Source organism: Bactrocera tryoni, chromosome 5, assembly GCF_016617805.1.
Source record: "Bactrocera tryoni isolate S06 chromosome 5, CSIRO_BtryS06_freeze2, whole genome shotgun sequence".
In the NCBI taxonomy this organism is placed as follows: Eukaryota; Metazoa; Arthropoda; class Insecta; order Diptera; family Tephritidae; genus Bactrocera; species Bactrocera tryoni.
Window position 1 is genome coordinate 52,182,134 of NC_052503.1, and position 27,641 is coordinate 52,209,774.

The following is a 27,641-nucleotide window of genomic DNA, read 5'->3' on the forward strand; positions in this document are numbered from 1 at the left end:
ACTAAGGTCTAAACCAAATTCATTCATATTAAGCGCTAAACCACAAAATTTTTAAAAAAGTTTGTAATTTCACTATAGTATCACACATTTTGACCAACCTAAACGATTTAAAGACAGATGAGAGTCGGAAATTACCTTGTAGGTCTGGGCTGATTGCACAAACTTTTGACATTGCCCAGATACGCATAGCCTAGAATATTTTCAAGTAAATTTATAAATATACTAAATTAGTCACGCACCGTTATTTGAAAAATGCGCTCTGTCAATTTCATTAAGATAACAATCATATTTGCCGATATATCAGCCGGAAGTTCGAAAATCAGGTATATGGGGCCTAAAAGAATTATTGATCCGATTCAACCCAATTCTGACACTACTACTACTATTAGCCGAATTTTTAGAATATATCTAACAGTTTGATGGATGTTTTCGATAAAAAGTTCGAACTGTAGTTTACATTTTAAATATCTGGAGGCTAAAAAGATTTGCCCGTAGCGAAATTGGTTATTATAGCTTGAATGGCTTTGAAGATACGCGCATTAATTTTTTTTTTAACAAATGTAAAAATTTATGACTTATAATGCGTTATGACAAGTTTTGAGTACCCTAATTATAAAACAATCTTGAAATTAAATCGTTATTTACTTTGGACCTGTGGAAGATGAAATGCTTCACTAAAACATTATATTAAAAAAGAAAATTTTAAAGAATTCGAGTAGTTATTTTCCACCTCAAAGTTTCTACAATTATTGTTGACAAAAAAAAATTTGGATTTTTTTTCAGTTATTTAAGGAATTAAGTTTAACGTACAGTGTTTTTCATGACAATCTCAGAAAAATAGCCTTCTATATCAGATCGCCCAACATTCCATGGCTTGCGAGATTAAAACTGTAACCACATACAATGCAAAAGCGTTTTTGTTTCTTTGGCAGGTGAGTAGAATTCACAACCTTTAATCTACGAAATTGCTTACACAAATTCGACGACGAACCCTAATAGAGAACACTACCAAGTTCAAGTATTTGGGAACAACAATGAAGGCATGATTGTCCTGAATTACTGCCAAATATGAGCGCAATTTGTCAACCAGTTTGTTAACAGCAAGCTGCCTAAGGGGCTATACCAGTGTGACACTTTCAAAAAAAAATTTTTTTTTTTTGCCTTTTCGAAAGTTTATATATTTAAAAATATCCTGTATCTTGAATAGTTTTTGTATGGCAGCGTTCTAAACAGCGACCGCTCAGTGGTGCAAACTTATACAATATAAGTGAAACTTTAAACGCGTTTTTCTCGAATCGACATTTTTCTAAATTGCTGACATCATAACTCAACGGGAAATTGACCGATCGACTTCAAATTAAAACTGGCTATAGTTGAATATATTTGCTATACAATGGACTACTATCTTTTTGATTGGTCGAATTTTTTTTTTCAAAATTACGCCATTTTCTTAATTTTTGATATTTTTCAAAGATCGTAGTTCATTGTATAGAAAATATATTTATGTTTAATAAACATTTTGAGTTTTTTTGTTTCAGCTACTCATTCGACCGGAATCATGCCGGCAGTTGAGGCACTTTTTTTCGGCACTTCCGCAGACAGCACATAACTCCGTTATTTTTCAATATTTTTGTAAAAAACAAATCTTTAATATAGCTAAAAATATACTTTATTACGTCCATAGAACGTCGAAACATTCAATCTAGTACTTTCTTTTAAAAAAATTCACGAAAATCGCCTAATTTTTCATGCGTCACACTGGTATAGCCGACTTGAGGGGGTACACGTCAGTAATGGATACAAATATCGAATAAAGAATTTCTCTCAAATTTTGTATTTATAACCAAATTTCGAGTGCGGAATCGTTCCAAATGTTGAAAAAGGCTTACGGGGACTCAGTTTCATTAAAAACACAAGCCTACGATTAGTAGAGATGTCTCGTTCGTTGAAAAGATGTCTCGTTCGACCTCTTCAACTGATGAAGATATTAAAAAAGTGAAGGAACAACATCTCTTTGTCATCTCTCTAACACTTGTCTGACTGACTATTTTCAAGCGCCATATCCTTCACTTTTTTAATATCTTCATCAGTTGAAGAGGCACACCTCTCGGGAGTGCGTGTGAATGGATGATGAATATTTTAGGTATGAAAAGAAAGTTTCACTCCGCCCGATAAAGCTGAAGTTTTTCAAAAAGAGGAAACAGGTCTCTTTGAACATGCTTGATCGAGCAAATTCCGATCCTATATTCCAGAAGACTGGTCAACAATAATCTGAATAGAAGGAAAAAAACAAGCCCAAAGCAAAAAACCATGTTCTCCACGCCATGATTGTGACCGAATTCAAAGCCAAAAACGCAATGAGTACCATCGATCAACCACCGTATTTACCAGGTCCGGATCCGTGTGATTTTTTCTTGTTCCTCAAACTGAAATTGCCGCTCCGTAGAACCCGTTTTCAATCGATCGGAAAACGAAAACAAAATTCGTTGAAGGAGCTGAAAGACACCCCAAAAAGTGCTTGTGAAAAGAGTTTCGAGGACTGGAAAAATCGTTGGTACAAGTGGTGGGGATTACTTTGAAGGCGACAAAATAAATATTGATGAATAATTAAACATTCATTTATTTATTTACAACTCTTTTGTCACAATGTATACACATTCGTGAAGATTGTGATATAATACATTGAATTGATGTAGAAACATTCAATCAGAAAATCGAGCGGTACATACACGCAAATTCAACTAACCGGATATAAAAAAGTCAATTTTAAAGAGTAATTATGAAGGCGATTATAAGCTACGATAGTAGCGGTTTGGAAGACCGGAACAAAGTAGAAGATAAAAATGCATATATGTATATCAATAATTTATGCATGACCATATACCTAACAGATAACCGTCTACTTAAAACATATGCGTTATTAAGCCTTTGCTCGAGTTAAACGCATAACATTGTGGATGCTCGCAAAAGGTTCATTGTCAAACAGCAATTTCTACGAGTATTTTACTACGAACTCACTATGCAACAATGCAATTCCCAATTTGTTCACACCTTCGAGGTGCTGACTAACCAGTGAGTTAATTTTTGGAAGTTAAAAAATGCGAATAATCGGTAGATCGGTACTCCACACTTTGTCTACAATTCGGCAAAGCACACACTCGTAATCACATATGTTCACACATGTGCTACATATGCTACATCCCAATCGTGAATATTCATAAATACATACATGAACATACATACATACATAAGTATTTAATATGTTTGTGGGTTTGTAGGTGGCAAAATAGTAATTGGAGTGCGTTGACACATAGCGACATAAACAACAACTTAGCGTTCAACGCGCCCAATTGAGCTTCAATGTGAAGGTCGTCCGTTGTGTCGTTTCCAGCGATCACGTAAACACTTACATACATATATATTTGTATACAAATCTATAGAAATACTCTCATAATTGAAAGTTAAGACAAAAGTTCATATGAGTACATATGGACTAAAGTACATATGTGAATAGTACATATGTACACGGCTGTAATATATGCACACGTACATATTTACCATGATTATCATATTAATGGCTATGGTGATACTTTTTGCATTGTGGCGCTTTTTCAATGACGCATAACAGCGCGTCATATCAGCATATCTAAGGGCAAGGAACACCCGCACATTTTCAGCGCTCATGAAATTGTTCTATTGAGAAATAATAATCAGAGAGCCAATGTTTACACTTGTAAAATTGTTCCGCTTTTCAAAAGCTTAAGGTGTTAGTTAGACAGTTATGTGCCAGAAATTTGAATTAGTGCATACACAGATATGTATGAATTGATTTCATGATATCATTTTGGTTCACAGACAATCACTTTTTTATTCAAAATCAGTTGTCAGACAGCAGGTAGTTCTATTACTTTATTACTCTGCAAATTTAATTTTCATAAAAACTGATGAAATAAAACTACAACTACTAGTAGATTTAACAAAAATTATGTGGAAAGAGCCCACTTCACCAAGTCTGATCAATAACCGATGGGAGTCGCCTCCTTCGCGTTCAAATTGCAGGCCTATCTTTGATGATTGATTGCAAAAAAACTGCACGTGATATTTGCACAATTTTCTTTTATTTCATAAACTAATTTTTAAACTTGGATAAAAACCACTTTTGCTTTTAAAAACGGGTCGACGTAATCGACTTCTTGGCAATAGATTTATGCCTCAGAGCTTTAAAACCAAATATTTGTTTTTTCTTAATGCTTATAACTCTAGATATGTTTAGACATAAGCTTTTTGGAATATTTGAAAATCTGAAAAAATGGTATGAATTTTAAAAGAGTGCATTTTTAATCATGTTTTCATGCTAAAAATTACTGTAAAAGTCGAAAACGACAAAAGCTCTTGCCCAAACATCATCTCGCTATATGTAAGTGAGTCAATAACAATTTACAGATTTCGAAGATCTTTTTTAAAAATTGTGGCAAAACTTCAAAAGAACACTGCTTTTGGAAACACATGTTTAAAGCTGACTTTCGATCAAATCATTTAGAGACACATACCTTACAAACATATATGTGACCTGGTCTACGGAAAGGGGGCTTAGGTGTCAAAAAATCATTTTTCACTATTTAGTTGATTCGGATGGAAGATGAGATTTTTAACAGCTGTTTCCCAGAACGTTTTTTTCAAACCGTCAAGGTAGATCTCCCATAAATCTACAAATGGATAAATTGATAAAAAATAACATGGTGATTGGTTTCTAATCATTAGCAATATTAGAGAACCGACAAAGGTATAGTAAAGAAAATATTTTTGCATTCACAATTAACACTTTAAAATGAAACAATTGGAAATCCTTTCGATATTTTTGTTTTCTGTAATACCTAAATAAAGAAAGTATTAAAATTTCCATTAAAAAAGCACATATGCCTGTTTGCACATATTTATAAGGAGAAACTGTTTGAAAAGAAAATAAGTTTAACGCCGTACTCTCACAAACATGGTTACAATAACAATATGGCGCCTATGTAGCTGCAGCAGGGCCATTGTTTCTCCCATGGGTGTACCTTCATACCTGTGCATGTTAACGAGTATAAGTTGATTTAGCTTGTAAACAAAAATTGCCCTTCCGTAAAGAACACCGGCAATTGTGTTTTTGCGTTCCCGCACTTTTAGCACAAGCCCATGGCTGCACGCTAGCCCGTTATCAGATTTTAACTTCGATGCAGCGTGGGTGGTGGTTGTGCCAGCTTAAACTTTGAAATTTTCGGTGAGCAAGCAAGTATGCACGTAGCTCTCCGCTCATGACGTATGGTAAAGAGCGAAATTCAACAGGGAAGTGCTATTAAGCTGGTGTTATATAACCGTGTAGCCCATAGAATGTTGAGACAGTTCGGCAACAGGTTCTTGGACTGCTAACCCACATCAGAATAGTAGAGTGATGTTGAAAATATATTTAGCTGTGTTAATAATAAATGGTGTGGGTGGCCAAATTAGCTGTAAGTTTTTTTGCAAAAGTGAAATTGAAAACAAAAAATTAAATAAAAAAGTTATAAGAAGTTCTTACTTGTGTGCAAAAATGTCTCGTCATGTGCTTTTAATCATCTGATAGCATTTTACGAGAATCGCCTCAAATTATTTTGTTTAACGGAGACAATTGAATTATTTAACGTTTTCACTGAGAAACGAATTACAAACGATTCTCAGGATAATATATTATGAATTGTGGTTACCAAAGTATTGTTTACTTGTGAAAGTAAATATTTTGTAATTTTTTTTTTTATAAATATTTTTATACTCTGAGTAAGAACTGAGATATCTCGATAAAACTTAATGCACGTTTTCCTTGTAATTGTGACAGATAGGTGAGATCGGACTATTGTCACGCCCACAAAATCCTTTCTCCAATTTTTAATGTTTTATAATTCGAACGGAGAATCTCAGTTGAAAGGTGCATCTGTGGTTTATAGATTTTCGTAAAATTTTCCAAATGATGCAACGAAGGTTGTGTTTCGGGATTAGAGAACAAAAACAGCTTTGTTGTTTTTTTTTAATATTCAACATTACCAAACCCTTGCATGTTTTTGAACCAACTGTCGAAGAACTTTGGTTGATAGAGGTATCTGCAAAACATGTGTTCTGAACGCGTCTTCAGGTGTAAAAAAACGTTAACTAGTCTATCTTTTAAGTACGGGAAAAATAGAACTCATTTGAGCGCTCAAGAATGCAGTTGTTTAAGTCGGTATGTAAGAACTCGCATTGTCGTGATAAAGAATTATCCGTCTTCGCCGGTTAGTTTTCCTGATTTCGTGAAAAACAACTGGGAAACAAATCAGTGTGTACTACTTGGAATTTACTGTTCAGCGTTGTTATGGTGGTGTAGTTGCGACAATTTGTCAAAAAAACAGGTATTCATTTGCTTGGAGGTGTTTCGTGTGCGAACAATCTTTGTTGGGTTCGCCTCATCTTGAGACACTCATACAGTCCACTGCTGTTTTTTGCAATCGCTTACATTCGAGACGTCGTAGACGTGTTTCGAAGCACCGCTATCATGCCTTTTTTACACTTTTCTCCCACAAACGAAGCGAGCCTTTTTTGAGCGATTGACAAATTATGTGGGATCCAAAGTGAACAATTTTTTTTACGGTAAAATGTTCATGCAATATTGAAAGTCTGCTAGTCCCACTATTGACCATAGTTGTCTCAATCTCACGATAGGTCGCATGACGATCTTGCAATATTAGTTTCCGCGCAGGATCAATAGTTTCCGAAACAACAACTGATTTTAAACGACTTTTACGAAATTCTAGGAGTGGTCTACGATCACTATTGAATTCACCATACTATCGATAAACACTAGTCCTGGAAAGAGCTTCATCACCAAAAATTGAATTAGGTTCATCATGCACCGTTGCTGAGTTAATCCAAGAAAGCGTTCGCAATTTAATTGCCTTTTTTGGCCGAGATGAATATTTTAAGTTACTGTAACAGAAGAGTGTTTTTTTCACCTCCAATTTAAACAAGAGTTTTTTATTATGTAAAACATTTTATGAAATTTTATATACTCCATAAATTTATATGATATCATATATTTCTGGACGATTTGAATCGACCAATGACTTTTTTTATCCACATCCTCAAGATCGAAATTATTGGAATAAATGTTGCCGTAATGTTGAGATTTTTAACTTCTTTCAATGCGTTTATCAACCCAGGAAGATTTTTCGCAAATGGCTTGACGGTATCGATTCTAATAGTTCACTTTGTATTAGAAAGGCAATGAAGTGAATTGGTATTTTGGATTTCAGAATTTTCCAAAAATTGCTTTATCGGTATCCACAACTTTTAAGTAAGTGATCGAATTAATCACCTTTTTAAAGCAGTCTAATAACTCTTGACTAAATTTTTAGGAGAATATTTTAAGAATACATCTTTACAAATAAAAGAGTTTTCCATGCAAAGGCTCGAGTTTGACGTGACGAGCACAGTTGATTTACGCTAAGTAGCCTCTCAGTTTTTAGATTAACGGCCAAATTAATGAACAATTCAGATCGGATTGCAATAACATATAGCTGCTAGAAAGTTAAATGCAGGCGCAGCTCCTTTCCGATTTACTCATTTTACAATCATATTAAGAGGACGTGGTAAGATTATCAGTAGCATATAGTTTCTAAAACAAACACGATTTTTATTACTTGAGTTTTATATTTTAAGTTAAATTATACAAACTGCGAAAACATACCATTTTATGATATCACTGAAACAAATTCAACAAATTTGGTATATTTATATATATTTGTTTGTTAGAAATCAGATACTAAACTTGCAGTTATTACTCGTTAAGTAAGAACTTCTTTAAATTGATAGTGCTATATCATTTACATTGGTTTATCCAGAGAGAGGGATAGATAAAGAAAATACGTTCCAAAATTGTCAAATATGGTTCTGATCTAAAAACTATTGCAGTCTTATTCCTTTAATACATGGATCTTAAATTGTTATGAGGCAAATTTTTTACAGTATACTAAATAGTTTTTTACTGAAATAATCAATATTTAGAGACGTCCAAAAAAATTTATTTATTATCCTTGACAACAATGTCACAACTACAGGCTCTCTTATTTTTATTAAGATAGCTCACATATTGGCCGATATATGCGGTATAAAGTTACCCGGAAGTTCGAAAATCTATATTAGTTATATGGATGCTAAGGGAAGTATTGACTCGATTCAAACCATTTTTGATAAGCAAAGATACTTGTATCAGGAAAGGAATCTCTCCAAATTCCAATTATACATACTTATATCACACACATTTACAGATATTATCGATCAAAAGTCAACTGTATGCTTTGGGGTCCACATATTCTGGACCCAGAGGATCGAACCGTTTCGGTTCCACTTATACAATTTTTATACTCTCGCAACAAAGTTGCTAAGGAGAGTATTATAGTTTTGTTCACATAACGGTTGTTTGTAAGTCCTAAAACTAAAAGAGTCAGATATAGGGTTATATATACCAAAGTGATCAGGGTGACGAGAAGAGTTGAAATCCGGATGTCTGTCTGTCCGTCCGTCTGTCCGTCCGTGCAGGCTGTAACTTGAGTAAAAATTGAGATATCACGATGAAACTTGATACACGTATTTCTTGGCTCCATAAGAAGGTTAAGTTCGAAGATGGGCAAAATCGGCCTACTGCCACGCCCACAAAATGGCGGAAACCGAAAACCTATAAACTGTCATAACTAAGCCATAAATAAAGATATTAAAGTGAAATTTGGCACAAAGGATCACATTAGGGAGGGGCATATTTGGCCGTAATTTCTTTGGTAAAGTGGACGTGGCCTCGCCCCCTACTAAGTTTTTGTACATATCTCGGAAACTACTATAGCTATGTCAACCAAACTCTATAGAGTCGTTTCCTTCAGGCATTTCCATATACAGTTCAAAAATCGGATAATAACCACGCCCACCTCCCATACAAAGGTTATGTTGAAAATCACTAAAAGTGCGTTAACCGACTAATAAAAAACGTCAGAAACACTAAATTTTACGGAAGAAATTGCAGAAGGAAGCAGCACCCAGGCTTTTTTTAAAAATTGAAAATGGGCGTGGCGTCGTCCACTTATGGACCAACAACCATATCTCAGGAACTACTAGACCGATTTCAATGAAATGCGGTATATTTTCTTAACACCCTGATGACATGTACAAAATATGGGAGAAATCGGTTCACAACCACGCCTTCTTCCAATATAACGCTATTTCGAATTCCATCTGATGCCTTCTCTGTATAAAATAGTATACATTAGGAAATGAAAATACAATTCAATACTCAAAGTACACAAATTGATCTAATCTAATTAATTTTACAGCAAAATAAAAACATATGTAAATTATTATCACTTTATCATGCGAGAGTATAAAATGTTCGGTGACACCCGAACTTAGCCCTTCCTTACTTGTTAGTCATAAGGTGGTATACTTCAAAGGCATTATTTGCGCAAAGTTTTATCCCGTTATATTAATTGCTATTTGATTCGTACACATGAAATTAAAGAACCAAATGGAACTAAAAATTGTGTTATATAGGAAGTAGACGTGGTTGTTTTCCGATTTCAGTTTTTTTCACACTGCAACGTAATGTATTTCCCTTGTCGGTCACTCACAGCACTCAAATTTTCCAGAAAGATATTCAGATTAGATTAATACACACCCAACTTTTAAATGACATTTTCAATTTATTTATTAAGTCTTTGTAATATTCCAATTTACGGTTTCATAAAAAGTTTTGGACAACGTTCACAAAATATTTCCGCGCGAGTTTTTACAGATCATTCTTTTGTTTTCAAAATGCTTATCCTTTATCATTTGCCGTATTTCTTGTTTAACCCAACCACGTTGCACAACATTTATGTGGAACCCAGTATTTGATGATGATGTGATTCCAAAATAGTATAAATAGCAATGTTCCATTAATGACATGAACTTACGACGTTGAGATTTAAAAGTTAATATAACAATAATTGTGGGGATCGTTAGAACACTTTCGTGGCATGTTTACGATGTAACAAACGTACATACATATGTATGTATGATGTAAGGTAGTCGAATGCAACAGTTATACAGTCGTTGAAAAGATGTGTTATAAAAAATAGTCTTCTGCTGCCAGTTCAGCTTCATATACTTATGTAGATTGTGAAGCGTTGACAATTACAAAAATACCTTTAATTGACAACTTTGGTCGTTTGTACACCTGCAAATCTGGTTACTGATTAAAGCAGTGCGCCAAACGATAGAAAAATTAAAATTCTGACAGATAAAAATGGAACTTTGACGTTTTTCGTGGTGAATTCGAATGTCAAAATTGTACTCAGCTCCCGAGCTAGGAAAATTCTTGACAACATATAAATTTGGATACAGCTATGCGTTCAGAAATAAACGAATTTACACGAACCGTTGTATACATAACAACATACATATGTTATTAGTTCGTAATTATTCATTTGCTTATTCACAGCAAAACCTAAATTTGTTTACACCATGGAACATTTCAGTTCATTACTATTTGGTATAAAATGGGAAATACGTACATACTGTAACAAAGTGTAATAGTTTTGTTCACCCAACGGTTGTTGTAAAACCTAGAATTAATCGAGATAGATATACTTGTATGTGGAGATATATGTATAGTATATGTAGTATAAATGTTTAAGATGACGAGATTGCTTTGAATTCCGGTTGTCTATCCGTCCGTTCGTGCAAGCTGAAACCTAAATAAAGGTTTCTTGGCATCAGGAGAATGTTGATATTGCAGATGGGTGGAATCACACTACTACCACGCACACAAAATGCCGTTAATCGAAAATCTATAAAGTGCTGTAACTTAGCTCCAAACTAAGATACAAAACTCTAATTTGGCAAATTTTTTAAAAAGTGGGAGTGGGTCAGCTCTCTAAACGATTAATTCATATATCTCAAAAATATTTAAAGTAATATAAATCAAATTTTTTGGGAATAAATTTTTCTGACATCTCCTTATACCGATCAAAAATTACAGAAATCGTATGATAACCACGCAAGTCTCCATATAAAGGTTGGGTTGAAAAGTAGCTACTAGAAGAGCTCACCAAATACAATCAGAGTCAAAATATATTAGATTGATAGTTTATTTTTTAGTTTTTGTAAGTGATATAATATAACAATATATAGTTTTTTAAGTTTAAGGAAAAACAGAAACATAAGTGTTACAACAACAAAATTAATGAGCAGAAAACTTAAAATAAGTTATTTTAAGTACTTTTTGTGCTTTCCATTTAGTGTAATTATGACTTGTAAACGAAGCGACATTGAATTGAGATGATTTTCTGTTACTTTCGCTAAAATTTATGGTCACTCTTGTGCAAAAACATTCTCTAGCATGTCCTTCTTGCTGATTGTCTTTTTTCTAATATGTATTTGTTTGTCAAACAGCTCTTTTATATGATCGATGAAGTTGAAACCCAGTGATCCAATTGGTTATCTTAGAAATAGATGTTACAATCCAGTGAAGAGATCATGGACAAACAAAAAAATATGGAAAAAATGAATGGAATCAAGGTCAGTTTTGTGGAGTGTAAAAAACTCATGCCGAACGTGCTATAAAATTAGCATAACATATTTCGAAAATATCAGGGGCTAGCACAACACGTTGGGCACTCCATTCCACCGGTCTTTATGGTCGAGTTCTGCGGAAGAAACCTTTGAAATCCAAAACATACTACTTGAAGCACTTTAACTTTGCTAGAAAATATCAGTAGAAAGACATTTATTTTTGGAGTAATGTGCAAAAACAAATTTGAGGCATTTGAAATGAATAATCCGAAAATTTTGAGTGGCGAAAAATCATGCACTTACTGAAAAGGATGTAATATCAGTCATGGAGCATGATGATGGTTGGGTGATGGTGTGGGGATACATTAAAGCACTATGAATAAGATATACTACCTGATTATTTTGAAAAAAAATTACCCGTTAATAGATGAACTATCTCAATGAAATTTAGAGAGCATCTTTTTCTAATAACAGAGTATCCTTCCGCCAAAAATTTATCAATTCAGATCATTATTTCCCCCAGGCCACATATAGTACCTAATATAAAAATTTTTAAACATCTACTTGACATTATACCTTATCGGTATACCAATTACTTCAGCTTCATTACTATAGGGTATACCAACAGGAACGACGCAATGTTAATTTGAAATAAAACACTTAAATTTCGTTAAAATTGGTTCTGCGTTATGCCGGCAATTTTATGCCATTTATGGTTTGAACAAAATGTCGGCTAAATGTCCACTACGACTACATTTGTTTATCTCTACCCATTTACGTCAATTGTCGATGATAGTGCGCTGAATGTTGTCTTCGAGCTCCTCGAGCCATGCTGGTTGATTGAGGTAAACCTTTGATTTAACATATCCCAGAGAAAATGATCTAGAAACGTTAAATCGCACGTCCTCAGCGAGAAATAAAGTTCGTCCACGTAGATCTCCTCAAATTCCGGGAAAAAAGTCGGTGAACATGGGCTGTAACGCTCGCTATTGATGGTAGCGTCATTTACAGTCTCATCTCGAAAAAAAAATATGGCCCGATGATGACGCCATTCCACAATCGGCACCAAATGGTCTAGATGCAATTCTGTTTCCTCAGCCACACGAGAATTTTACTCACCGCTTTAGCGTCAATTTTGTTTTTTGATCAAGCCATTAAGCCAGAAATGAGCCAAGTCTAAGAAGCTGGTTTTCGACGAACGTAAATTTGTAGATTTTGTGGAGAACGTGAATTTACGTAATAATCTTAGACAATTTGTACCAAATTGAAATGTGACATGATAAATTGGCGAACCCTACTGATCACACTGACAAAATGCCGGCACGAGCTGTCAAAATCACGTCATCCCTATTGGTAGGCATTATATGTATATATAGGGACGTCGAGATAAAAACGGGATACGAGAATGATTGTAGTGAATTGTTGAAAAAAAATTTGCAAAACATTGGCTCCTCTAAGAACTGTATTCGTGTAATGATGTTCGTTATTCTAGCAGACTTAATGTCGAGTAAAATTGCGTGGAAATACGTTCTCTAGAATGCTTAAGTAATGCAATAACCCTATATCAGTGATATCTTAATGAAATTCAGTGAACAAGTTTTCTTAAAAATTATGTAGTTTATGAAAGAAATTGGTCTGGACCTTGGACAAAACCTCATTTCCCTAATAATAACAATAAAAAAATAATAAAAGAGAAGAATACCAAGCAAGCTACCAATGAAATTTGTGAAGTTCGCTTCCGTTCGCTCGCTTCCGTTCTGGAAATTTCGATTTACATTGATGAAAGTTTTACACTGATGGAATAATGTTTCAAGCGGAAAAATGGCAAAAAATTCCAAAATGGTACATATTTGTTCATTTATTTATTAGTATAACTATAAAAAAATAAGTTGAAGTTTGATTTGAAATACGAAAAGACTTTTGCGACTACTCCATACTTTACAATACTGGTGGTAATATTGATTATATGTGGATTTAAAAAATGTTATTTAAAAAAGTAAGAAATATCTTGTAAACTAATTTCCCAATTTGAAAAACAATTTCCATTTTCTGTCAATACTTTTCCTAAATAAACGCAGTAATTCAACTGCAATTGTTAAGTAGACAAAAAGGTTGAAGTTTGACAACTGCGGAACTGCTTTTTAATTCCGTTCATCCGAGGTATTTCAAATACTGGAGCTTGTAATTGTGCGGTTTCAGTAGCTTCGGTATAGCATTGTCGTCTGCATAGGCAACAATTGTTAGCTTATCTGCGGTAAAGAATTTGTAGAGCGTTCTTGTCAAAACACCACTTTACAAGACTCCAGCCCTTCCCTCGTGTATACAAGGCGTATTCCAAAGTAAACAGGTCTTTAAAAAACAGAACAAATGGTTTTTTCGGCAAAATCAATTTATTTTATTCAAAATAATCTCCTTCTGTTTCAATACAGCTTTTTGCACGGTCCAAAAGCATGTCGAACGAGTGTTTTAGCTCGTTGGCCGGTATGGCCGCCAGTATGCCGGTGCAAGCCTTTTGAATGGCCTCTACGTCTGCATAACGCTTTTCTTTCATGGGCAAATGCATTTTTCCGAAAAGGAAGAAGTCGCACGGTGCCATATCAGGTGAATACGGGGAGTGGTTAATCGTTAAAATGTGATTTTTGGTCAAATTATCGTCCTTCGAATGTTGGATTCTGAGCAATTTTTGGCCGTCTGTCAATTTGTGCGAAACAAACCGTGAACACACCCTTCCTAAGCCCAAATGTTCAGTCAAAATGCGATAAATCGATGTTTTGAAGATGCTCAATTCCATTTCCATGAACTTCAATTATGACTTCGGCTGATTTTTAATGAATTCAAGCACAGTTTCGTTGGAATTTCCGGTGATCACGGATCTTGATTAGCCCACATGTTGATCGTCATTTATAGCCTCACAACCACTTTAAAAACGTTGAAACCACTCATGCACTCTGCTAGTTTTACCAATTTTAGAACAAAATTTAATGTTGGCTCTTTTTTCGAAGCTCCTTTTCGCACCGATAACACAAACATACTGACACTTAACCGCAATAACTTCATGTCATGAAATTCTCACTGGACAATCAATAAAGATAGCAGATTCTAACGCACCAGTCGTCATATAGAGGGCGGCACCAGGGGGCGCTAGATTCAAAAAGTCCTGTTTACTTTGGAACGCACCTTGTAGTATTCCTGAGGTTTTATCATAAAATTTAGCGTAGAAATTTATGTTAGTCAGGAAAATATAGAGCGGTGTAAGTAGTATATTTTTGATTTTATACAGCAGCGCTGAGTGCCAGACATTTTCAGTGCTTGCTGAAAATCTAGGAAAATCCCATAACAATACTTATTTTCCTCCAGCTTCTAAGTCCATCCATCTCTTTACGATAACATGGTCCCTGTGTATCGCACATTTTTCCTAAATCGTTGATCTGGAATAATCGAATGTGTTTCAAGCTCTGTCAGCAATAAGATAACTCACTTTCTTGGCTGTTTGGCGTTGTATTATTGTAATTTCAGAATATTTCTCCTTCCGGGTGTAAAAGGTTCAACCTACACTGCTGTAAAAAAGTAATACCAAAAATAAGAGACAATTCTTACAACAGTTTTTGATTTTGGTCCATCGTGACCTGGGGACTTTGAACTTTACACACTTGAAAATTCGGACTGGATCTCTGTAAGCAGATACATACATCTATTTTATATGTACATTAGGCATGGACAGTCTGGTATTGACTTGGCTTTGGATGTTCAGATTTAGTTTTACATATGTATAGATACTATAATAAATGCCTCGGTGAAGGGTATTTATTATAGCTTTGAGACAGCCGAAATTAACGCTTTATGCTGATCATTTTGATATTTATCTCCATTAGTTCTCGTTATTAGAAGCAACCATTAGGTGAAAAAACTATTATATTCTGCGCACAACATCTTGCGAGAATATAACGGCAAGCAACTCAGTAGGGAAGTAGACAGCTTTGCAAAGAAACTCTATTTGCTTAAGTAATTTAAATCAATACAACAAAAAATTACTGGTATTTTCTTTTTCTTAATCCCGAAAGTTTCATCATTACCTTGTAACCATCGAAGTCCGAAAATTGTAGGAGGCTCGGATGCCGAAAAAAGCGAAATGCCATTTATGGTAAGTCTTATGCGACGAGGAGGACACTTTTGTGGCGCTAGTATTTTAAATGAGCGGTGGCTTGTGACGGCGGGCCATTGTGTCTGCAATGGATTAAACAAGATATTTCAAGCATCACAGATACAAGGTGTTATAGGTCTTCACAGTATATCACAATATCTTAATGGTAATTCAGCCGAAAAATCGACTCCAACTCGCATTAACTTTAAAAGTATTATACCTCATCCAAAATATGAATGCACCAACGTAAAACATGATATTGGTATGCAATTTTTTTTTTCAATTTACTCATACCTAAACGTTATGAATCTCCTTTGTAAATTAGCTCTACTTCAGTTGGATGAACCTTTACAATTTACAGACGGTGTCAAGCCAATATGTGTAAGTGTTGAAAATCCTCTTATAGCATACGAAAATCAGTTAGCGATTGTATCTGGTTGGGGATGGACAAATGAGAATCAAGAAGAAGGCCACAAAGCAGATATTTTAAAAAAGGTTGCTGTGAAAATCTGGAACAATAATAGTTGCGAGAAATCTTATAAAAGAAATGGGAAGCCCAGCAGCATAATCTCAGACACCCAATTATGTGCAGGATTCAAAAACGGAGGAGCAGATTCTTGTTGGGTAAGTAGAAAGCTGTGGATGTATGTATGTACTATATGTATGTATATATTAACACAAGAAATAAAAACTAATCAACAATTTAGGCTGATTCTGGCGGCCCACTTATTATGAAAGATAAAATATTAGTTGGAATTGTTTCCACGGGAATCGGATGTGCTAGACCTGGACTTCCGGGGATATATACACGAGTCGGCAAATATGTTGATTGGATTGATTCAGTTTTAAAGAACGCTAACGCTCTCTAAAATGTACTGTGATATTAGTACAAACATTACCATGAGTATTTTGCATGTGATAAAAATATCTAGATTGTAACTTAACTTATACATAGTACCTGAATTTGTAATAATTAAATTGTCTAAATACCGCTTCCTATTGTAAAGATATTTAAGTATATGCAATTATAGTTGTAAATAAAATACACCCCGATGTATGTTTACGTCAACCGCAAGTTATGGTTTGTGAGTTTTGAAAAAGTAATTTAAACGGCAAGGTTCTAGGGGAAACTGTGGTGAGATGTTTCTAATAACTAAAAGTAACTTAACGATGAAAAAATGAAGCAAAAAATCAAATGAAATAGTTATTCGCTTATTTTTTATGTGCTCCTCTATTTTTTGCAGTGTTTGTGTTTGATTCTAAAAATAAAAAATAAATAAAAATAAAGAAACTGAAAACGGAGCATCTAAAAATTTTAGATCTTAATATTAACAATTTTAGATTAAGAGTACAGTTGCTGAAGTACGCCGATAATATTGGTAATATTCACCTCAACACCGCACCGTTATTTTTGCTTTCTCCAGACTGGATAAAGAAGCGAAGCAAATGGGTCTAGTACTGAACGAGGGCAAGACGAAATACCTCCTGTCATCAAACTAACACTCGTAGTCGACTCCCACGTCATTGTTGACAGTCATAACTTCGAAGTCGTAGACAATTTTGTATATCTTGGAACCGGCATTTACACCAACAACAACGTAAGCCTCGAAATCCAACGCAGAAGAACTCTTGCCAACAAGTACTACTTCGGACTGAGTATGCAAAGACCAAACTGTACAAGTCACTCATCAACCCCGTCCTGATATATGGTGCGAAGGCATGGATGATGATGAGTCCGCGTTATGAGGAAGATTTATGGACCTTTGCACATTGGCAACAGCGAATACAGCAGTCGATGGAACGATGAGTTGTACGAGATATAAGACGACATTGACATCTTCTTCTTAATTGGCGTAGACACCGCTTACGCGATTATAGCCGAGTTAACAACAGCACGCCAGTCGCTTTGTTGACATTGACATAGTTCTGCGAATTAAGAAACACTTGGAATCTCCTGGCGCGCTGTGGTAAAGTCGGCTATAACCGCGAAAGCGGTGTCTACGCCAATAAAGAAGAAGAATATTAATATGGAACTAACATGTTATTAGTATTGTAAAGTAAAAGTCAGCTATAGTTCACATATTCGACATTTGAGGGCCTAAAAGATATGCTCTGATTTCGACAATTTTAAAACGTGGGTTGGTAAACTATAAATGTACTCTGTATATATAATTAAAATTGTTTTTTCGTCCTTTTTCATAATGTAACATACCAATGTCTGAATAATGTTGAGCACCAATTTTGGTTTAAAGCAGAGTCTCCCGAGTACTCACGAGGTATACAATTTCCCTAAAGGTGGGCGGTTTGTGCCCATTGTATTATTTTTACAACAATTCCTGTAAAGCCCCTTGACTATTTAATACTTCTTTCCTTAGCAAGTTATCGCGCTTTCATTGGATTTCCAGACTAATTCTCTTCAAGTTGGATAGCTTTTGATGTCGTTGCAGTCGTATATCTCCAGTGCTACCAATCACATTGTGTCATACCATATACATAGTATTGGAACGGTGAGATTTTAAGCTTCATTTAAATTCGGGAAAAAGGTACAGCTGTTAAAAAATGAGTGTAAATAATGAAAAAATTCACTATATTTTTAAATTTTTGTATAAAAAAGAAAAGAATGCCACGCTAGCCACCAATGAAATTTGTGAAATTTACGGAGACGATGCTGTATCAAATCTTGTAGCACAATAATGGTTTGCTCGCTCCGTCCCAGAAATTTCGAAATTTCGATTTACACTGATGAAAGTTTTACTCTGATGGAATAATGCCTCTAGCGGAAAAATGGCAAAAAGTGGTCGAGCAAAATGGTACATATTTGTTTATTTATATATTATTATAAATATAAAAAGATAAGTTGGAGTTTGATTAGAAATACGAAAAGACTTTTTCAACTACCCAATATTTCTTTTGCTAATGTTTATATTAATGCAGCTAGAGAAATTGCATTCATTTGAGTATTTACAATTAATAATTAATTTTAGGCAACCTGCCGTCAAGATGTTTGCAACTCAAACAACAAAGGCATTAAAAAATAATTTAATTAACATTTTAATTAAATACTGGACACATTCAAACAATTTACATATATTTGGAGAAATATGGCTTATTAACATAAAAACAGCAATGCGAAGCAAAATATTGAGGAACTCTCATCTTTGCCAAGCAACAGTCGCCATTTTTATTAGAAAGAAACACTGAAAGCAAAGCGTACATTCTGGCTTAGCCTTTGCTTTCTTCGTTTCTTTAATAAAATATGAATCGTAAAACAAAACCCATGAAAGTTCTATGTGAATGGGCCATCCATGTATCCATGTATCTGCGACAATTGTCCCATTAACAACACAATTATTTATAATTTCCGAGAATTATAAAAAAATATATGATATGTAAAAGAAAATTGCGGTCTATTTAATTATGGAATGTCCACCAAGAATATACAGGGTTTGTCCGGAAAGTAATAGGACTGCGTCGATTTAAAAAAAAAATATTAAACCAATCGTGACAATTCTTTAAAAACTTTCAAGTGCACGCTGCTAAGATCCCCACTGTCCCCTCCCAACCTAAACTTGGAACAATAGAAATGCCCTATCACTAAAAGAAACAATCCTAAACAAACAAACATCAAAACAACCTTGAGATTGAATACCACAACAACCTTATCATAGGACAAAGGAAATGTATCTGACAAACAATATACATATATAAGTTAACAAAATAAATATTTTGTTATACAGTGTACTGTACTAAGCTTAAGAATGCTCAGGAATGCTGGTTCAAAATTTGGCAAATGCATCACGTCATCTTTACCGCTACCCACTACAAGAACGTCAAACTACAATTAACGAATTTAATGACGCTACCAACACGCCACTAACAATATGCGTCGCAGCCGACGTCTCACTCCGCCGGCGCTTAAAATATTAATTTGGTAATAATATAAGCTTAGATTTAAGTTTCACTTTTAATTCAGCTTTTCACTCTGCTAGTTGGATATTACTTCAAAAAGATAAAAAGTAAAATTAAAATAATGTAAGTTAACTGGCGCCCAACGAATTGGAGAAGGAGCCTGCAGTGGATTTTTTTCAATCACATAGCCGAATTAACTGTCCATCTGATCTCTTACCCATTCATGAGAAAGAGAAGCGTGCGAGAAAGTGCCCATCGGGGGAACCTTAGTAATGACGAAACGGATTAAACGGGACACTTCTTCCAGTCTTACACGTTTTAATGTAAGATATTAATTTTTAGAATTATAATTTTGATTTTGCATTATTCAATTAACTAATTAAGTGAAAAGTGTTAAAAAATATCGTCTTTTATCAGTAACGAAAAATTTGTCGAGTAAGTTGTTCATTTCACAAAAAGTGTATACGGAAAATCTTAGTTGAACACAAAAAAAAAAATAAAAATGAAAAATGATGTAAAAGTATATTCCAAAAAAGGGGGGGAAAGTTCAAGATTCAATATAAAATAAAAGCAAATTTAGCTGACGAACTATAATAAAATTCTACAAAATAATCCTTATAATAAAATAAAATACATTTATAAATTAAAATTATAATATTATGTTGAAAATCAATAGAAAATAAAACCACAAAAAAAAACTTCTAGTCCTTATAATAAAATTCAAACTAAACATCTCTGCGATTCACCAGCTTCCAACCAATATACCAAAAAACAAAAAAAAGTAATAAAATAAAAATATATAATCAAATAAATAATCAAAATGACTGACCCAAGCAATCTTATTCGTCCACCAATAATAAATATCCCATCCGTACCCTCTCCTGCTAATACACCAATTATAGAGCAAGTAAATGCAACACCAGAATTATAATAGAAGCTCTGATTAGAAGAATAGTGAGAAATGTATGCCTCACCGAGGACATCAGGCAAACTAAACATAACGAACTTAACTGTACAGATGAAGTAATTAATAGCGAATACAGTAGAGGCCCGCTAATCCGGACACCGCCTAATCCGGATTCCACTGTAATCCGGGTCAAAAAATTCAAAATTTCTATTATGTCCCTTGTAATCCGGACCGATATTCTCTATCCGTATTCTCTAATCCGGATCACATATTTATTATTCACTACATTCGCTTTTATGCTTTTATGCTTTATTATTTTAAGTTTTTTTTTTTTGTTTTTAGAACATGTGTATTATTTGTTATAATAAACAAACAGAAATTTATAAATATTTTTTCTTAATACATAGTTCTGATATGTCTTTGGCAATCCGGATTTCCTTATATTCCGGATAGGGGTCGGTTTTAATTGATCCGGATTAACGGGCCTCTACTGTATAGGCAAAATATTGATGAACTAGACAAGATTCCTAACGTAGTTCGCCTGCCTCAGAGAATTTTCGGGAAATCCAATTGAATACAGCTCTTGGAAGAAGAGTGTTGATAGAATTTTAAAGTTATTTGAACCTATCAGAGGAACAGCTAAATATTTTGGTACTATAAATTCTATAAGAAAGCACACTTAAGTACCAAACGGTGGAACAATTCTATCAAGCCTCGTATGAACATTTGTCTCTTATTTTGAATAAAATTTCGTGTATGGATATCGGCAGTGAATCCGTGAACGTCCTAATAGGCGCATACCGTGATTAGGCCAGACATAGCAGCAAGATTGGAAAAAGGCTAAACACAAGCTCACCACCACTTTTCTCCTAAACAAAATTTATAAAAAAAAATATATTTGCTAACGAATCTGAACACTTTACAGACATACATTTTTTTAAACTAAGCAATTCATCACAATTCAATAACAGGTAATATTAAGATAACTTACCATACAATGGTAAATTTATTTAAACAAAACGATTTCAATATAAAATTATTTTTATTGCCACCTTTAAAATTTTTCGACGACGGAATGATAGCCTAAAGGAACTATCCGCCATCATTCATACGAAATAAAATTATTTGCAATAACTATAAAATTATTTGCTGACCCAAACGAAAAGCTTACATTCACAACCATCGTATAAGGTGAAATTAGAACTACAACCGAAAAGCCATTCGGCATATTACCCATATCCTATTTCTCTGAAAGATGAAGTTGAAAAACAAATACAGGAACTTCTTGATAATAACATAATTCGACCTTCACGGTGTCCTTATAATCTCCGGGATGGATAGTGCAATGAAAATTTACGCTTCAGGAAAGAAAAAATATTGACTCGTTATTGATTATAGGAAACTCAATATTATCAACATTCCTGATCGTTATCCCATACCCGACATCAGTAACGTACTTTCAGAACTAGGAAAAAGTAAATTATTTTCCGTGATATACCTTAAAAGTGGATTTCATCAAATAAGTCTAAAAGTGAACGATAAAGAAAGACGGCTTTCTCCGTAAGGCACGAAAATACGAATTCACGACTCTATCATTCGGTCTCAAAAAATGTACCATCAATTTTTCAACGTGCCCTCGACGATATTTTACGTGGGCAACTAGGGAAAATATGCTACGTATACATTGACGACATAATCGAATTTAGTGAGGACACCGAATCCCATTTCCAAAATATCGAAACTATATTTCGAACTTTACAAAACACTGATATGATATGGTGCAAATCGACAAATGTGAATTCTTGAAAACAGAAGTCGAATTCCTTGGTTTTATTGCATCCCAAAATGGTATACGAACCAACCCAAAAAAGTAAAGGCAATAAAAAACTTTCCCTGTCCAAGAACCATAAAAGACCTCAGGTCATTCCTAGGACTGTCCGGTTCATATCATCGTTTCATAAAAGATTACGCCAAATTGACGTAACCCGTCACATCCCTTTTAAGCGGAAGAAGGACATACTTGTATATCGAAACGACTTTCGAGAAGGAAATACCTTAACCTTTCCGAGAAAAAATCGATATATTCCAAAAGGTAAAAAATTCTCTATTGTCAGAAGACGTTAGCATATCTTATCCCGATTATAATAAGGAATTTCTCTTAACGACGAGCGCATCAAAATACGCTATTGGTGCAGTATTAACACAGGAAGATATACCCATTATATCCATTTCGAGAACCCTTAGTAAAACAGAGCAAGCATATGCCACAAACGAGAGAGAAATGCTAGCTATTATTTGGGCTCTGAAATGTCTTCGAAACTGCTTATAGGTACAGACAAAGTAAAGATCTTTACAGACCATCAGCCATTAACATACGCCTTATCTAACAAAAATTCTATTTCTGGAAATCAGTTTTAGAAGCGATGGAAATCAGTTTTAGAAGAATACCGTTACGAACTACAGTACAAACCCGGAACTATCAATAAAGTTGCAGATGCTTTATCTCGTCCCCCTCGCAATTCGCATATCAACTCTATGACATTGACGCAGAACAGCGACGAAAGCTCCTCACAGAATTTAATACCATTTGCCAATGTACCACTCAACGTATTCAAAAACCATCTCATTCTCAATGTAGGAAATAATACTGACTATAAGTTTAAAATTCCATTCCCCACCTATCATCGTCACACAGTAACTGACGTAACTTTCAACGAAGGAAAATTAGCCAATATCCTTAAATCATATTTGAACCCATCGGTCACTAATGGCCTCATGAAAGACGAACGAACACTAACTATCGTTTCAACAGATGCAAAATACTGATAACTAGAAAATTAGTAAGAGATTTAACAAATTCAGCCGATCAAAATAAAGAAATTATTAATGAACATAATCGTGCCCACCGAAATAGCGAAGAAAACAAGTTGCAAATTCTAGAAAAGTTCTGTTTTCCACAAATGAGAGCCAAGGTTAAAAAAATCGTAAAACAACGCAGAACATGTGAACTTAATACATAAATACGACCGTCATCCTCTTAAACACGCCATTCAAAGCACACCAATACCTGAGTACCCCGGACATATTGTCCATATCGATATTTACCACACAAACAAACAGCTCATACTTACCGCCATTGATAAATTTTCGAAATATGCTCTTATAAAACTAATTAAATCACGAGCGGCAGAGGATTTGAAACAACCTCTTAAAGATATCATAATTTCATTAGGAACACCAAAAGTTATTATATTCGACAATGGAAAATCATTTAATTCCAGTCCAATCACATTCATACTGACTAATCAATTCAATATCGAGATTCACAAAGCTCCACCCTACAAAAGCTGTTCGAACGGTCAAGTTAAGAGATTTCACCTTACTCTTACCAAATAATAATATGTTGCCTCAAATCAGAAAATACGCATGAATCGTTTGAGGAACTCAATTTTTGAGTACAACAACTCAATCCATTCAACAACAGGTATAAACCCTCTCGAGCTTTTCTTTGGCCAATGAACAATAATCGATCCCAAACAAATAGAAATAAATAGGCAAGAAAACGTAAAGAGGCTACGAGAAAAACAAGAAGCCGACTTAATTGTAATTGTAGAAGACAAAATTACTACATATGTAGTATACTTATGCTATTAACTGAGCCAAGGCCAAAAATTAAGAAACATTTAGAGTAAGAATCACTAGTAAGAATGAAAATGAATTGTAAACTTTTTTCTAGTATTTAAATATCTTCGAATATGTGCATAGTTAAGAAATACACCACTTAATTGTGCAGAGGCGAATAAACAGCACCTATCATCAGTCTATGAAATAAAGCCAATTATCAATGAATATGATGCTAGTACCAAAGATGACACTACATATGACGCTCAATGAAAAATTTTTATAAATAACAGCTTACGGTCCAAAGAGGACCCTAGCTCAGCTATAGTACTCCTTATATTGAAGTCTCCCAGTTGTCCAAATAAAACTTTACAAGCTTGGCTGTCGAACGCGGACGTTCGAAATTAACGCCGCCCCGGGCGCAACGTCTTGGGGGCGGCAAAATGGTATTTAAAAACTCCAGTTCGGGCAAAAATTCCTGCGCATTGTGTCAAAAATGCACTAGATATAGGGCAAAAATGGGTTTTTTCTATGGCTTTTAATAAGATGTCTTGTAAATTGACTATCAATTTGCTCAAAACCCGTATTGTGAGAATTTTGGAACTTCAGAATTTGCGAAGGTATTTTGTAAAAATTCACTTTTGTTCGAACCACCTTATGAAACTTGTAGGTAGGTTGTAGCTACGCCACTGCTCGTACCTCTGCTCTAACAAATGCTGCATTTTCGGCTCGCACCACTCACAGAAACTGGTCGCGCGAAAATGTTTGTCCTGATTCTCCAGGTGCTCGGGGACAACTGACCAGCCGCTTGTTCGTTAGCTGGGAACGCCCTCTACCAAATACAGTCTATGCGCGCACGCTCCGAAGTACAGTCGCGGCGGGTGAAAATCAGTCCTATTACTTTCCGGACAAACCCTGTATATATGTATACAGACATACACATAAGTATACGTCTTGCTCGCTGTGTAACGGAGATAAAGAGATGGCCAACTGATGTCATGTCTCTTAAAATTGAGAGCGCAAATCGCCTATCCAACTTTGACTGACTCGGGTAAGTTGGATGCAATTAGAATGGTTGGCAAGATATTATTAAAATTCTGCCAAAAAAATTGTGAACAAAGAGATTTGTAACCGCCGTTCAAGATCGCCGTTAAAACCATTGAAACACGAAATTTCAAAGTGGTTGATGAATTGTTTTGCGACCTGGTGCTTCTAATTTAATATTCAATTGAAAACGATACTATTTGACTGCTAATGAGTTTAATTCACTTTATTCCACTTATGTATAGTTGAAAAATTAGTTGGTTTAATCGTTTTTAATAAATAATTTTTAATACTATCCTATTTAATATTGGGTGTTTTAAATTAAATTCCCAAAAATTAGTAGTTATATAAAGAAATTTTAGACGCTCTCACATTGACATAAATTGGGTACTCTTTACCACTTCTGGGTAGTCAAAAAGCAACTCATTTACTCTAGGTTGTTATATCGACGGTAAATATGAGTTAAAGAACTGCAGCGATGCGCTGCAACAAAGAGTACATCGAATGCTTATTTGTATATTTTGATACCCCTTCAACATGTTTCCACTAATCGAGATAGATATAGGATTATATACAGATAGGTTCTGTAATACTCCTCCGTGTGAATTTTAAGCAAATCCACTTTCATTCCGACATGCGGAGTTTTATATTTCACTATAAAGTTTCCACATTTTTTTCAAAATGAATTTCGAGAGTGAAATGAGTATTCTGAAAAACAAATTTTCAAGAAAATATTCAATACTCATAGAGACATGGCCCGAAGCTTTGTGAAGGATGACAAAAATAAAAAAGTGGTTTTCAAACAGAAATAAAACGTTTTTATAATTAAAAATGTAGCTTTGTTATAAAGATAGACGTTTGCTATTATGTTTAAAAACTACATCGGTTATCTAGCAAACCAGAGCAATCTACAATGCAGATGGGCACAGTCCAGTTGTTGCGCGCAATGGCGAATTAACTCATTCAGGTCTAAATCGATACTGTGTTCCATAGTGGCAAAGCGTCTTCGGTGCGCACTTTACCACGCCTCTGAGGTTACGGATTCTCCGCTAGTGTAAGCTTGTTGCGAAAACGGTCCATAGTTTCTCCAATTACCGATTTGTTGGGCGATTTTCGACGCAGTGCGCGAGGCGCAAATGAACCGAAACCAATCATTTTTCTGCATCCACTTCATCGTCCTTAACAATCGTTGCATATGTGCATACTTAACGCACTCGTTTGTTATTGTTATTTTGATGTATTTTATTTTTTAATAATTTAAAAACTTTTATTCAATTATATGACAGAAGAGAAACGAAAATGAAGAAATTTCTCGTTTTACGGAGCACCAAAACCCAATTCATTAGTTTTTGTATTCATTTTTTTCCACTTTCACTCGGATTCCAGAACCTGCCCATTAAAGTTGCTAAAATAAAATAAAACACAAAAATTTAATCGAACTAGGTTTGGCTTTATGAAATAGCAAACCTTACTAAACACACTGACAAACTACACAATCCGTGAATAAACGTGGCCGCCACGAGCTGTCAAATCATGTCATCCCTATTGGTAGACACTATATATATGATTGACTATTTGTCCATCTGTCCGTACAAGCGATAACTTTAGTAAAAATTTAGATGTCTAAATAAACTTTGATACACATATTCATTGGCGCCCAAGAGGCTTGGTATTTCAGATAGGCGGAATCGGATCATAGCCATGACCACAGAACAATCGCACTATAACTAAGCCCCCAATAAGACGCAACTCTGATATTTAGTACAACGAATTGCAGAAGGACACCTATGATTGAAAAGATTTTTTTAAGTGGAAGTGGCCCACTCTCTAAAGAGTTTTGTGTACATATCTCCTAAACTTCAAGCTATATTAACCAAATTCACTCAGAGCAAATCTTTTTGGTATCCATACCCCGCCTGTGAAAATAGGTGAATTCGGATAATTACCCTGGTTACTTTCCATAAAACTGTTTGATTGTAAATCATTCGATTTACTCGAACAATGAATGTTTTACTAACACCTGACGGTATTACCCGGCTTTGGTTCTCGCAAGTTGCAAAAGTATGAAATGTTCTGTTATACCCGAACAGAGTGCTTCCTTACTTGTTCTTACTTATATATTGAAAACGCTCAACGAAATATGTACGTACTGGTGGTTGTTTTTATACTCTTGCAACATGTTGCTACAGCCTATAGAAGCAAGCTGTAACCTGAGTAAAAATTGAGATATCGTAATGAAATTTGGTACACATGTTCCTTACCACAATAACCAAATTCGATCAGAACAAATCTCTTAAGCATCCCCACCGACACAGTAAAAATGAATGAAATTGGAAGACAACTCCGTCCACTCCCCTTACAACGGTACTGTTAACAGTGCGATAAATCAATAACTAAATACGACAGGGACATACAATTTTACACCTGAGACAGTAT

General features: G+C 34.7%; 1 protein-coding gene across 2 annotated transcripts; it reads left to right on the forward strand.

Moving 5' to 3' along the window:
• The first annotated feature begins 877 nt into the window (after positions 1-877).
• LOC120778262 (trypsin-1) lies at positions 878-16,715 on the forward strand. 2 transcript variants are annotated; one of them, XM_040110040.1, is made up of 4 exons: positions 878-932; positions 15,645-15,986; positions 16,050-16,348; positions 16,432-16,715. In XM_040110040.1, exons 2-4 carry the CDS (start codon positions 15,713-15,715, stop codon positions 16,591-16,593), a joined length of 735 nt encoding a protein of 244 aa, XP_039965974.1. In that variant the 5' UTR covers positions 878-932; positions 15,645-15,712; the 3' UTR covers positions 16,594-16,715. The 2 variants fall into 2 exon arrangements, with proteins under 2 accessions (XP_039965974.1, XP_039965973.1); XM_040110039.1 differs by lacking the exon at positions 878-932 and adding an exon at positions 5,432-5,489.
• Positions 16,716-27,641: the final 10,926 nt, after the last annotated feature.

Bases quoted from the DNA above. Each gene is read 5' to 3' on its own strand.
- LOC120778262 (XM_040110039.1), top strand. From the start codon at position 5,432: ATGTTGAAAATATATTTAGCTGTGTTAATAATAAATGGTGTGGGTGGC. The intron at 15,987-16,049 runs GTATGCAATTTT...TTTGTAAATTAG, and splicing joins CAACGTAAAACATGATATTG to CTCTACTTCAGTTGGATGAA. The intron at 16,349-16,431 runs GTAAGTAGAAAG...TCAACAATTTAG, and splicing joins GAGGAGCAGATTCTTGTTGG to GCTGATTCTGGCGGCCCACT.